Source organism: Pseudopodoces humilis, chromosome 14 (genome assembly GCF_049639895.1).
Source record: "Pseudopodoces humilis isolate 2021_Gansu_Grassland_sample_001 chromosome 14, ASM4963989v1, whole genome shotgun sequence".
Taxonomy (NCBI): Eukaryota; Metazoa; Chordata; class Aves; order Passeriformes; family Paridae; genus Pseudopodoces; species Pseudopodoces humilis.
Window position 1 is genome coordinate 3,152,803 of NC_142213.1, and position 15,046 is coordinate 3,167,848.

A 15,046-nucleotide genomic window follows, 5' to 3' on the forward strand; every position below is an offset into this window, starting at 1 on the left:
TTTGCTTTCATTTTAAATTATACATCTCTCCAAACAAGTCACGAGGCTTCCTTTCCAAAAAATATTCTTTCAGATTCTACTTTCTGCCTTTGTCTGATATCAGACCTGCATAGAAGTGATATCCCACATTCTTTTCATTCCAGCAGCATCTTGTAGCAATTTACATTCTTCCAGACTTCTTTTGCATTTAACATTTCTTTACTATTAAACACGGCTTTCTCTGGGAAGCACAAAGGGTCTGAATAACCTAAAATTCACAATTTTATGTTTTAGTTAGTTGTTTTACTGTCAAGATTTAACTCTGTAAATGTGAGAATGAGTTCTCTCTCAGTATCCTCATTTATAACATGAGATGAGACTCCTTAGAGGTCATAAAAATTCGGTAGCTCCAAAATGTTTTGGAATTCTTAGACAATATTCAAAGCATAAATATTCCAAACTCCTTCTCCACATGCAGTTCAGGGCTGGGATCTCAGAACAAGGCTGGTCATTTAAGACATTTAAAAAGGCTCAGCCACTTCAAGTCAAGAACTTGTAGGAAAAAGCACTGTACCTTATGTGACCACCAAAGATGTCAGTGATGGGAGTCTGGACAAAGTCAGCCTGGCGGGTGACTGAGGACTTGTTGCGGGGTCCCACCTGCTCCCACTCATCCTCGCTGCCTTCCCCCTGCTCCTCCTGCTCCTCCTCCTTGGGAACACTCTGAGCCTCGGGGCCGTTGGACACCGACACTTCTTCACGGCATAAGGAAAAAAACACATTGGGGTTTTTGATAGATAAGACATCCAGGCAGATAAAGGATTTGAAAGGCAAAAAGAAAACAATACAAAAGGCAAAAACCCCAAAACCTTTTTTGAGGATAAAATGTTTTAATGTGTCATAGTTTTAATTAAAGAGAACAAGCATATTCCAGGTTTGCTCCCAGCATGACACATCCACGTATTAACAGAAGGCAGCTCACTGATGACTGTATGTAAATAGCAAAGTCTGGTATATTTTTAGTAGTAAATTTATGGAGTAGAAAATTAGAAAGTCAAGTGTTATTCTGGAAAGAGAATTATGCCATTATTAAATACAACTCCTTTTCTGCACAGGTATTTTACAGGGAACCCAAGGCTTAGCAAATATTTTTCCAGCCAGTGCCAAAGTCAGGAGGTTATAAACTGCACACAGCTAAGGAACAAAATATGGTATGCCTTTATGTAAAAAAAATTTACCTTGCTACAGAGAAATTAGGTAACTGAATTCTTACTTGGCTAAGGCTTGCAGGATTTTATTTGTAAAGGGGATTTAAGCTAAAGCTTGAACATAAACTAAAATTACATTTTACTCTGCATACAAATTCTAGTAATTCTTTCAAAGTAAATTATCTTCCAACTTTGTCAGTAAGAATTTTTAAACAATTTATCCACTAACTTTCATTATGTGGAGAGAGAAGTTTCTTGAGGGTCAGCATTTCTTCGTGTAGTCCATTGAGGATAAATCCCAAGTATTCTTCAGCATCCTCTTGCCTGCCCTAAACAAAATAATTTTTTCAGTCAATTCAATGACATTTTCATGGCTTCCTTTTAACAGAAAATTGATGACACTGAACGAATTCAGCTTTTTCCTATTAATTTAGCAACTACTCAGTCTGAAGTTATGTGAAATAAAGTTTAAATTTTACTATAACACAAACTCTTTTTTAGCCAGTTAAACCCAAACTGTGCTAAGCAGTAAACACACACATCAGCTCAACAATGGCTACAACAATTCTTCATCTTTATCAAAACAAAGTCCACTTAACATGTGAGTTGAATTTTTTTCCCACCATTTCTTTTACAACCACTATTAAAAATGTCTGTCAAGCCAAGGCCAAATCAAAGGATGGTTTGATTTATTATCTTTTCTTTATATTGAAATTTAACCTGAACAGGTACTTTGACGTTTCTGGACCTTCAATCAGTCTTAGCTGAATTCCTCATAAAAATTAAAAAATGCTCATTTCTTAAATGTAAATCAGTTGCTAACTTCATTATAAAAAGAGATGTTCCATTCCAACAGTAATTTTCCCATTATTCTGACATATCAAACTGCCAAACCTGTAATTAACATTTTCCTGTAATTCAGGTCCCAATACAATCAAGTTTCATTACCATGAACTCTCAATGAGCTGATTTTAGTGGCATTTGAGCAGAGCCTGAGGTCTGGCTTTGCAGTTTTAAGGACTGCCCTGCAATGCAGTTCCTCAAGTCAAGGATTTGAAGTCCCACCTTTTCTGACAGACTTGACTTTATAACTGTCAAGAGCCTGTAAATGTAGGTTGGTTCAAAGGCAGCTCCTGGTCGGATGTCTCTCACTATTTTATCACCTAAAGCTGCAAAACGAAAGATAATTAATCTAAGTAATAATAAATAAAAGGGTTTTTTTACATTATGCCTTAGCAGTCTCTTCAAACATCACTAATTTTGGAGTCTAGCACTACTTTTTACTAATATTTTTATTGTAATTTTGGGGTCTTCAGCTCAGAAGCTATAAGCCACAACTCTTAACTGTAAATATTGTTTTAAAACATATTTTCCTGCATAAACTTACAGATAGTCAGGAAAAGTTCTAAGAAGATTAACAAGAATATCAACAGCTATAATAATAAAAAAAACCACTTCTAGTGCTATTTGCATTTTTGCATTTCTTTTGTACTCGAAGAATTTCTTTCGTACTGTCTTTAAACCTTTTGTGTATTTGCAATTCTAACAGATCACTTTTGCTCACTGCAGAATAAAAACCTCAAGAACAGCCTGACAGAATGTTCCACCTAATGGCAAGACAAGACCTCGGAACTACACTTGAAAACTACACAAGAAAATGACCTACAAGTAAAGTAAGTTGCATAAGCCAGTAAGATTTGTTTTACAGAAAGAAACCACAGAAATGTCTGAACTGTTTGGAAATCACTGGAACAACCAGCTCCTCCTGATATTTCCTTATCATGTTACATAAAGAATAGTTTCAGGAATGTGCTTGTTTCTACAAGTTTGCAATACAACAGACTTGGTTTAAAATTAAGATTAAACAACTGAAACCTTTAAGATAATTTATTTGCATCAAAAAATATGCTATTCCTCACTCCATAATCATCACTGAGCCTAAATACGTATTAGGAGAAATCAAACACATCTGAAGTTTTCCCACTGGAATCAGAAGCCAGGATAATATTCCTGCAGGCAATCTCCAGCTGCGTAAGTGATCTGTTATGGCCCCAAATTGTTCCAAATCAGTGTGTTCAGGATTTAAGGAACAGAATTGAGCAATCAGATAAATAAACAGCTGGGAAAATGTAAGGAAGGATGCGGAGGAAAATACAGGGAGTATCGATTTCTTAGAAAGGGCATGTTCTTGGAAGGCATCCTCATAATTAAGTGGATCTTCAACAAAAAGCTGTCCCTATTGCACTTGTACACTTGGTCCACCAAACAGAAGAAAAAAATTCAAGGTGCAACATCTCCCCCCATGCAGATCTTTACCCTAAAGGCTTCTCCCCACCATTTTCTGCTTTGTGCCCCTGCTCCCACTCACCTTGCTTTGCTTTAGGAGGTACAGGCATATTAGTGAACTCATTCATTAAACGAACACTGAAACAGAAGGGAAGCAATTAGACATGAGCAGCAATTTAAGACTTAGAAGAACGAATAATAAAATTAGGTAATTGTCATTCTGACTGCCAAAACAAAATGAAATCAAAGAACATCAGCATGAAATCTGAGTAAAGTTCAGACATGAAAATCCACCTGATCATTGCAGGTGTTGGGCTGGTCCTTGCACCTCTCACAGTTCATTTTTCACATGAAACACTAAACAAAACTGATACTTCCAAGGCAACAGGAATTACCTTCCTTGACAAGCCAAGCACTTGCAAAACACCAAGTTCATTATCGAAGTGCCACCCAAAAACACATGAAAAACTTCTGGATATATATCAGCTTCTAACAACAGCCATTGTTAGGTATTTCTACGGAGTTTAGCCAGATCCCAGAGTTTTATTCCTTTTTTCCCAAGCTACTTACAAACTGTCTAGCATTGGTGTGGAGGTGCACGGCCTCTGCGATTTGGAATACATTGGAATGGACTTCATTAAATGATACATTGGAGGGCAAGCAACCAAGGCTTGCAGGGTCTATGCAGTGGTATTAAGGAAATTTGCAGAAAATGGCATCTGTGTATTAACCAAATATTCTATTATATACAAAACCATATGAAAAACAGCTGTATTTTTATTAGGCAGCTCAATCCAAGAATTTAACTGGAAAAGAGGATGAAGCTTTATCACAATGTTAACCAATAACGTACAGAAGTTGTATTTTTTAAAAAACTCAGCAACTTGTAACATGCAATGATTTAACTGACATTTTAAACATGGTAAAATCTTTAATTAATGGGTAAGGAAACATTTCATCCAGGAGCAGGAGAGGAAAAGAACTTTCACAGGAAAGACTTTAGAGAATTAACCATTTGAAAATCGGCAGGAGATAACCTGGAATACATTTTCTGAGAAGAATGGAAGAAACCGGCTGAAACTTAAAGGTGCTGAGTCACACCTGCAATCAAAGCAAAACCCACTGAGCTGTGAGACATTCTGCACTGCACAGAGTTGGAGCAACCTGGAAAACTCCAGAAACTTCCAATATGCTGGAAGAATAATACTCTTAAAAACATCACACCTTGGTGAGAGCAGTGAACAGAGGAAATGCACTAAAAAACTGGAGGGAAAGTGAAATGACAACATCAGGGATCAATCTCAACAGCTGGAGAGAGATTAATTTGATCCCTACAGGGTGCAAAAATTGAGTATTAAATTCCAAAGTAAAACTTCAGGATTGAAAAAATGGGAGCTACAATGCACAGTGTATATAACCAAACAAGTGCAGAACTGGCTATATACGATAAAAGCTTTATTTAAAGCACAGTCACTGGCCTAGAAATGCTTTATTAGGATCTGCCATGATCAGCCTTGAAATTGGTGTTAACATTTTTCACTGGTAGTACCAGCACTTGAAGTATCCCAAGTGTCACCTGCAGTCAGCCCTGCTGACATGGGAAACAATTTTTCTTAATTATTAATATTTTTATTACTATCATAATATAGCACCGAGGGAAGGTGCTTTCTGTCCTCAGGGTAAAAGTTATTTTTGCAGGGGAATACAACTCCAATTAATTAAGAGCAAGTTCATCTTCCATATGTAAGACTGTAGTAGGATTAATTTAAATTAAATGCTGCTTTCCACAAATGATACGAGAGTGACAACCTGCTCAGCACAAACCCAAATGATCCACTTAAAACTGCAAAACAAAGCCAAAGTGTAAGAACAGTTACCTCAAGTGCAAAAGAGAAACAACCATTTAAATGGATGCACAGAGCAAGAGGAAACACTGCTAGAAATGACAATGGTTTCAGTCAGGAGAAGTCACAGTTCTAAAATATTATGACACAGGTAACAAACTGCAAACTGGATTGCAGGAGAAACCTGCACACCAGGTTCAATGATCCAAAATCCCCCTGGATTTCTGGCTGCTACACTTCAACATTTTAACCACAGGAGCAGGATCTGGGAAAACAAAGCACTTTTATAAAATACTTACCAGAACAATCCAGAAAAACTCTGACAGATAGAATATAAAAATATCAACTTAAGAGCATTAATTTTTTCCCAGGGAAGGATACAGCATTGATGTAGCACCAGTTTCCTTTGTTGATCAGCCCTCGGGGTTGCAAAGACACTGGTTTATGTATTAGTCTTACATTTTCCAGTATTTCTGCAGAATGAGAAACAGCAAATTGAGCATCAACAAAACTCTTACGGCCATCAAACAAATATCTGCTGAGCATTACGCAGTAATTCAAATCAATGAACAAGATTCCCAGAAACTTCAGCAAATGATTTCCACTCCATTTAACCACTGCTCACATTCCAAATCAGATGCTTTTCTTCCACCGAAGACATCCCAGACTCGGATCAGGAGATGCTGATATAAAACTGATCACTGTCACTCCAAAACAAGACCTATTGATTTGGATGTTTGTGTTCCTAAATCCAGATATTTTATTTATATTGCTACATAGATACATACACAGATATAAAACACCATCACTGAATCATTTGTCACCAGTTTTATGAAGTATTTCCCACATTTTTCTGCTTTGAGGAGGGATGAAGCCAACGCAGCAGTCTCAGTTTAGAAGTTTCACCATCCACTATCTTACAACAAAATCATCTCAGTGCAAACATACAGACAGATGTGCTCTGCTCTTCAGAACAGGCTGTTTTATTTAACACTCCCAAAACCTACGAGATAACAGCCTTACATAATGTAATTCCTACTCTTTCCTGCTTTCAGAACTTTCAGCAATGGCCCAAGTTTAAAACTTGGAAACCACTGCACATTAGTCTGTCCCAGTTATGAAACCAAGAGCAACAAAGGGAGCTTTTCCAGGAATCCTGACCTGTTATTTAGATACCTAAATAAGAAATGTTTAAAGAAAATATTGGAGTTCATAAACTTAAAATTTGCAAAGTAAGTTGTATACAAGACAAAGTACAAACTGCAAGTGAATATAGCAATTGTGTACCAGTGGGGTTATTTATTTTTATAATAAATGTGAGGGGCTCTAAAGCTCTTATATGCTATAAACTTAAAAGAATTTCAGCTGTTCACTACAGGACAAAAGATAAAATAATATGATATAGGTACAAAAACAGAGGTACAAAGCTGTAACTAAGCAGAGGAAGGCAGAACTGCAAACAAAATCCACATCCTTCTAATGCCAAGCTATCTCCCTATCTATAACATCCTATCTCCTGCAGGTAACATCAGTTCTAAGCAAACAAAATTGACAAAAACAAAAGAAAGTGTTTCATTTGGTTGTCTATTACATATAGAATGTGTCATCTGAAAGAGCAGACAGCAAAAAAATGCAAAATGGAAGATGAAGTAGCACAGATGCAGAAAAAGTTTCTGTTGAGGGCTAAAATATGTTATTAAATTACTGCTAGAGCACTTCAGAATGTATTGTTAGAGCAGCAACATTTGAGCTGTGTTCACACATAATATTTCTGTTAAAATAAGTAATTGTTGAAAATAAGCATAAAAGTAACTGAAAAAGTTTCTATTTTTTTGTCTATCAATAACTTTTTACATTAACTCTTCCCCATTTTTGCATCATACTAAATAAAGATATTTAGAGGACCTTTAGCATCCTCTTGTGGTCACAAAGCTGCTTTCTGTACAGGCTTCAGTGCAATTCCTGGGAATTTAGGTTTTTTTATCAAAGACTTGGGTTTGCAATTATATTCAGAAGCACATTTCCAGCTTACATCTAACACACAGTAATGAGAAGAACTTTTACAAGTGTATCAGAAGAAAAATACACTTACAACCGTGAGAAAATCTTAAAATTTCAAAACCTGTTGGAAGGCTCATGTCAGCACCCAGAAAACTCATTTCTTTTGGAGGGTACTGATTTGTGAAATGAGCAAATGTTTAGATATTTCATTTGGTAAACAGAAAGTATTTTGATGAAGTTCATTCACTGGGTTTTGTTATTACAATTACTTCTCAAACTTTTTTGAACAAGGTGATTTTCTAATGAAAGCAAGTGCTAAGTTTAATGAAAGAGAAGCCCCATGGCAATGGTGTCCATGCTGAAGGGATAAGGGTGGCTACAAGTTTAGGAACTGAACACTTGGTTTAAGGCCCTGATTTAGAGAATAATGTCACTGATCTTTCCTCAAATACGGACAATGATCCAGGAGATCATTGCTAAACCCTAAACAAGAATATTTAAGAATGCAGTTTGAGTGTACAAGAGACTGCATTTCTGAAGTTTATAAAACCCACCAGACCCTGGATGTCTCCACTACTCCTTGCTCTAGCATTTACCCATCTTTACAATGAGAAAAAAAATCTACTCTCTAACACTGAAACACTTTTCTTACAATCTGAATTAATTTCATTTTATCACTAGTGTTAGCAGAACTGTGAATTGCCACCATCTTTGTGAATTTGTTTTGTAAATTTGGATTTACAACGGCCATGCCAACAGTATCATGAAAGACAAATTAACTCTGAATTTCCCATGTTTGACCATATGGTTTTTAAATCTTATTTCCATTTTTGCTGCTGCACTATGAAATTTTCCTTCAGAAGGAATGCCCAAAGATGGCAATTGCATCAAGTCCTCAACAGCAACAGCAGGATTAATTATTTTCAGTGTTTTCCATGTAAATTGGTAATAACACACACTGGGGGGGAAAAAACCTGTCTTCTTCAGCTGTACAAAAGACACTCATCAATTCCCTAGAATTTCCAGATCCTTTTCTCTAATACTTCTACCACTGTACCTGCATTTGGTTTCTGTTCTGGTGCCTTCCATACTTGCATTTATTGGATTCCCTTCCTCCTAAATTTAAAATCATTCCAGATTTAGTCAGATCTTAAAGTTTCTGCTCTTTGATTCATCTGAAATCCTGCCTGCTGTAAACAGATTTTATGGGCACTGTTACCTCCATCATCCACAGAGAGAACATGATTCAGAAAATTGTTTTAGATTCTCTCACTGCATTTTTTTTAAGATCACCAAGAACAGTTAAAAGATTACTCAGAGAGAATTAATATTTTTCCAATCACCTACATCCTCAGCTTATTCTAATATTATATAAGGCATTATTAATTATCAGGTTCCAATCTTAGGGGACCAACTGTGAAATGTGGCAAGTAAAGCCTTGAAGAGTCTTCTTTTTTACCAGTATCATTTATAACCTTACTATCCCCTAGATATTAATTATTAAAAATGTTTGTCCTAGCACCTAAATAAGGCTGCAGTGCATAATTACTACTTTCTAAACACATAAGAGCAGTTATCTGCACAGCAGATACATATTGGGACACTTGCTAAAATTACCTCTTCAGTATTTGATTCTCAACAAGATTAACATGAAATTTGCCTGTTCTATTTATTTTCTAGTCCTGATCATCTCCTTATCTTGTGTAGCTTCTGTCTTTGAGCCTAAAGGAACTACAGATCTCTGCAGGTTGAATCAAGCAGCATTAAATTATCTTCAGGGTGCCTGTGAATCATTAACCTCCCTTGTAAGAACTGCTGAAATTGAAGTACAAACCAACAATTTGTCCCTGGAAAAGCAAAGATGTCCTCTGTGCATCTCTTCTTGTGTGCTGAGCAGCAAGAACTGTGCAGAAGGACCTCAGCACTCCAACCCTGGGTTGTTTGTTAATTTGATTTGTTCATTTTGTTAACTCTGTTAACTCAAGGTACTTCAGGTGTAGAGTTTATCTGTGTCCAGCACACATATGGTCAAAAATTCATTCCCATTGGCATGAGCTGAAGCTGCTGAAATCACAGTAAATCCAAGAGGAGGATCTCAACTCAGCCACAGGAAAAACGAGGAACACACCTGACAAACACACAGACCCTCACACAGAGTGACCACCGAGGTAGGAGATTTGAAATTAAATATATCCAGAAGAGAGAAAATGATCTGTCTGGAAATCAGGAACTGAAATTCTTGTAACACGTTTTTGAATGTGGGTAGATGAACAACGCACTCAGGTACTTGTTTTCCAAGCAGGACAGAGAACACTCAAGTACACATGAAGAAAATAAAAGAAAAACACCTTTTTCCACAGAGCAAAGAACTGATCACATGGCATTCAGATCTTCAAGTAAACATTTTACACCAATCAGCAACATCTGAATTACAGGAATTGCAGCATTAACTCCTACCTAAATCACCTACAATGAGCAGACTAATTCCTTTTATCTATACTCAGATTATTCCTCTGCCAAAACAGCAAGCTAATAACGAAGGAAGAAGAAAACTAGGTAAAAGTTACATTTGTGTTTTACTACATTGAGGACAAAATAAAAAGCTCTGCTCCCACCTGGTGGCAAAGAATAGTACAGAAACAGTGAAAGTCTAGAAAGTTAAATTACAGCTGGAACAACTTGGACAAGATAAAAAAACCTTTCCTGTTTATAGAAAGCAATCTTAGCTTTATGACGGTCACAAAATAGTTTTAAGTTAAAAATCATTACCAAATGATAGCTTGAGCTTTTATGACAACATTTTCCATATGGGTTCATACAGACTATAATCACCTGCTTTTATATATATATATATATATATATATATATATATATAGCTTTAATACAGTGTTTGTGACACCTAAGTGGAAAATACACCGAAATATAAATTATTCTGACAGCTTTTCTCTCAACAGACAATTCTGAGTAACGAAACCATTGCTGAGTAACAAGGGGAGGAGAGGCAGCACACAATTCTGGACGCTCTGAACATCATCCACCTTGACAGAAGGTCAGCTTCTGTTCAGAGTAGAAATCTGACTTGAAGCTGTCACATTCACATTGTACCTGTAAATTAGCTTGTAGCATAAACAGCAGGACTCTGCACAAAGCCTTCTCACACATGGACCACTTCAGAGATTTAAAATAATTACTTTGGTTCCAACACTCGTGAGTCAATGACACAAAATGCACCCAAGCTGGGAGAACTTCCCAATTTCTGGCTGAACCAACTTCCTGCAGTTTCTAGCATTTCCCATTAGGACCACAGATATGCCAGGACCAAGAGTCAAAGCTTTTCTACCACTTATTCCCTGTCCTGATGTCCCTTCCGGATAGCTCCTTGGGGTTATTCTTGAACTGGCAACAGTTGGCATTGGTTATGGATAAAGCAATACTGTTTATAATGGTTAAATAAGGAAGGACAGACCCCTCAAAATGCATACTAGTCAATATGGTATTTCCTGAATTGGAATTTCTTAAGCAAGACCTATGTAGCCATTATACTTTAACTGCTGTTAAGTGCCCAGTAATTTCAGCTACTTTGGTATAAATATAGTTATAGTCTTCTTGTAATGGAATACACTACAAAACTGTAAATACTGGATAACGTAACACACCATTTTCTGAACAAACCTAACATATTCTCCTTTATATAACAGCACACAGCCTATTTGAAACCACAGATCACTTCAACAGACTGTTTCACAGGTTGTTTGACAAGCAGCAATAGTTTCCCCGTATCTGGGATAATGACATGGCAATGCCTGCTTGGAATGTTTACTCGGGGGGATACAAACTGGCTTATTCAAAGGACATCCTTCATGCAGTGTTTGAACAGTCAGCTCATTACCAGAGGAATGTTCTCTATCAATACTGCACACTCCTGTTTACAAGCAGAGTTAATACCCTTGCAGTGTAACATCCACTCGTGTGTATTAACTATACCTGCAATCTTTATGGCTACGGGATCCTCTGAAACTGGAACAGGTCCCTCTTTGACTTCAACCTGTTTTTCAGGGACCAGAGGAGAAGTGGCAGGAGGGGTATACTTAGTCTCAACATAGACCACAGATGTGGAAGCAGAGGGCTTGGAATTGTGAAAAAGACTAGCCCACGATTTTGCAGGCTGATTAACGGGGACTGATCCTGCAAGCGGGACCGTTGCCTCAGTAGTAGGTGAAGCTTCCTCAGGCTTAGCTTGGTCTGAGTCAGTGCTTTCCACAGTGTGCAATTCTACCCCATTGGCAGCTGTGTCCTCACCAGAGGATTCAAGTGTTTGTCCATTAGTAACGCCAAGAGTTTCAGTAGTATCAGTACCAGCATAAGCCTGTACAACAGCTGTCCTTAGGGGGCTATCTCTGACGGCCTCCGAGGGGAGGCAGAACTGTTCAGAGTGAGCAAGGCGGCATACCTCGGGCTGCCCGGCAGTCCTGCCGGGGGCTGCGGCGCCGGGCTCGGCACACGCAGCTCCGGCCAGGAAGTCCACGGAGCTGGCGGGGCTGCTGCAAGTCCTCGGCGTGGCCAGGGAGGGGAGGTCTCCTGCCAGCTCCGCGTCCTCCGTGCTCAGGCTGTTGAGCCCCGCGGCCGTGGCGTGGCCGTTCACCAGCGCCTCCGGGGCAGCCACGCCGTCAGGGACGTCTTCCAAGTAACTGTAGTATCCAGGGGGTCTTTTTTTCTTCTTTTTCCGCTCCCTCTGCCCGAGGCCTCCGGCCAAGCCGTCGTTTTCAGCGTTGGAGCCGCTGTCCAGAGCCAGGGTAGGGTCACTGAACTGGCAGTCAATGGAGTTGTAGTTTGTGTCGCTGAGAGCATCATCTGGGGTTTTCTGAGCAGGTGCACAGCTGAGAATGAATTCTGGAGCCTGAGGATTCAGAGTACTCGAAATACTGTAGTCGGTGTTATTTAGGACAGATGACTGAGTCTCAATAACTTCATTAACACCAAATTCAATTCTCTGATACTCTTCCCCTGGACAAGAGAAAGCAAATCTCAGTTAGAGAATCACATTGAATCAAAAAGCTGCAAAAGCAAGAAAACCACTCTTCTATTTTCCAGTGACTCAGAAAAGAAGGTACGCTCCCCAAACAAAAGAGATTCTCATTCTCAAACATGGTGACTTTCAAAAGATCATTTTCTTGAACATAGCAGAGCATGATTCAGGTTTTCTTAACCAGAGTTACGTAATTTCCAAATCAACGCACAGCTCCCTGCACATAACATAAATTCACCTCTTAAAAAAATTAATAAAGTCCAATGTCTATAGTAAATTAATTACTGGATAATTGCCTGTAAAATATGGTGTAGTACTTAATTCCACACTTTTTTCAAGCCAGTCTGTTCAATTGACAATTAAAGCCTTTGCCTTTTTAACTTTCCCATATGTGAGGTTTGCATTTTGAGGGGCTGGGTATGGATTTCCTGATGAGATTCATTATAATCAAACATTTACCATAATCCTTAATAACTAAAAATATATTTATTAATTGCACGGAACACTGCAATTAAAGCTTTTGAGCCTCCAGGCTCATTTATAACTTCTTGAATTTTATCACAATTAAATTTGTTACTGTGTGAGAGATATACGAGTCCAGGATTTTATGACACAAAATACAAGATATTCCTCAACATAAATCAGTGTTCAACTTGTACACAGGCATTGCACTGGGAACTTATGAAAAGGTTTGGGTTTTTTTGTTGTTTTACTGATTTATTTATTTGCCCTAGAACTAAAGAAACACCAAGTAATATTCTCATGGCAGGCTGCAGTACCACAATATATTTTCAGTCACCAAGTTCTGCAATTTCCTGGAATTTATTTATTGTTATAATGTGTGCTAACTGGTAACACTGAACACTTCAGCTACAACTATTTCTGTAACTATCAAGTAAAGATATAAAATTAATGAAACAGTTTCAGGAATTTTGAAGCTAAGCTGACATTTTAAAGCTCTGCAGGTCTTTATGATGCATATGTTACTGTTTCAAAGACATTGCATTTTAATATTTTGTTTCCTCAACGATGGAGGCTAAAACACACATTTCAAATTTTTTGACTTATTACAGAACCAAATAACATTAGATATTAATTCAAAAGTAGATACAGCACTAAACTTTTAAGATTTTGTGCAACTTACATTATGCATGTCAACAAATACATATTTTCAAGTACATCGCAGGCTCACTAAAAATGAGGTAGAATTTTTTCTTTAAACGCAACAAAAAGCAACCAACAGTTCCCAGAAAATAAGTTGTTTACAGACCTAGTAGGGTCTAGTAGGGAATATTTTGATTTATGACTGTCAATGTAAAAGTTCTGCAATTCTGGATTATTTTCTAGAAAAATCTTCTTACAAATATTTTAGATTTAAAAATGTGAAAGGAATAAGAATCTGCATTTTTTAATATCAAATGAAGAGTAACAAACATTCAATGTGTGTTGAGGTCTGACTTACCCATGCAATTCCAACATATTATGATTTAATGAACAAATTATAAAGATGTTAATTGCTTTTCTGCTTTGATCTATTAACCTGACTAAATGAGCAGCAAACACATCACATATCAGCTTCAATCTTGCTGCCAGTCAGACTAAAGACTTTTTAAAAATAATAAAAGGGTAAAAATTCCACACACATCTGGTTTCTCTAAATCATCTTAGGAAGAGAGTGAGTTTCAAATTTCTAAATTTTTTCCCCTCTCCCTGTGAGACAGCATTTTTGACACCCTGTCTGCCATTCACCAACCACTTCTGCAATCACTGATGAGCCATCACCACCCAGAAGAGAGGGCTGAAGTTCATTTTTAAAAAAATCAGCAGCCTGGAGCCAGGGAGGGGGGGAGCTGTGCCTGATCTGCACTGGAGAGGGAAGGGCTGGGAGAGCTCAGGCAGCACTTCATGTTCTAGAGGCTGTCTGTGCACACACAGCTCCAAACCAGCCACTGAAAAATCCACAACAAAACCATTCTTCATCAGTTCATCTGCTCATGGAGTGACTCCTCAGCCATGAACCAAGAGCTGGTTCTTCCTACCCTCTGTTGCAACAGCACAAAGCACAGGCAACAACTGGTAACACACAATATTCCTCCTACCTTGATACAAATTAATTACTGGGCATATTTCAAGTCCTTACCACTTCAAAGAATCCAGGACTTTCCAAAATAAAAAAAAAAAAATAATAGTAATTGCTTCAGAACAAAGAACGTGGTTTCCCTCCATGGAAGAGTCAAGCCTATCAGAGCCCAAGGTAAAAGCTGTCACCTCTGTAGCCCTGTCCTGCTCCTCTCTCACCAGCAAGCTCCCCACTCCTGTGTGACCCAAAGCTAACCTGGCAAAAAAACATCACCTAAAGGAGCCTTTTCTCTAGTTTTGGTGAATTTATCAGCTTATTGTACACTAAACAACCACAACTGCCCACTCAGGGCTAGTGGGGAGCAGAGAACAGAACACATTCCTTGCAGTCATGGCACAATGAACACCATAGGCTGAAACCTTGCCCAGAGCATAACTGATGTTGTAGTGTTTAACACATAAATTAGGAAGTTACAGGTGAGCAATTAATCATTGCACCTTACAGCAGGATTAGAATAATAAATACCAGTAGCTACTGTTCAGCTGGTCTATGGAATGACTGGAAGAAGCTCATTTGCTGTAAGATTGTGTCAAGTTCATTCGAGAAAAATAAGAGGTAATTT

The 15,046-nt window shown here is 37.9% G+C and overlaps 1 protein-coding gene across 1 annotated transcript in view; it reads right to left on the bottom strand.

Moving 5' to 3' along the window:
- The window catches only part of USP10 (ubiquitin specific peptidase 10), a 46,443-nt gene that overhangs the window by 7,063 nt on the left and 24,334 nt on the right, over nt 1-15,046 (bottom strand). Inside the window, exons 4-10 of the mRNA XM_014257146.2 lie at nt 11,303-12,322; nt 5,699-5,790; nt 4,044-4,153; nt 3,556-3,611; nt 2,253-2,356; nt 1,417-1,516; nt 554-734 (exon numbers count right to left, since the gene is read on the bottom strand). Coding sequence (XP_014112621.1) covers nt 554-734; nt 1,417-1,516; nt 2,253-2,356; nt 3,556-3,611; nt 4,044-4,153; nt 5,699-5,790; nt 11,303-12,322 — 1,663 coding nt within the window. The remainder of the gene's footprint in view (nt 1-553; nt 735-1,416; nt 1,517-2,252; nt 2,357-3,555; nt 3,612-4,043; nt 4,154-5,698; nt 5,791-11,302; nt 12,323-15,046) is intronic.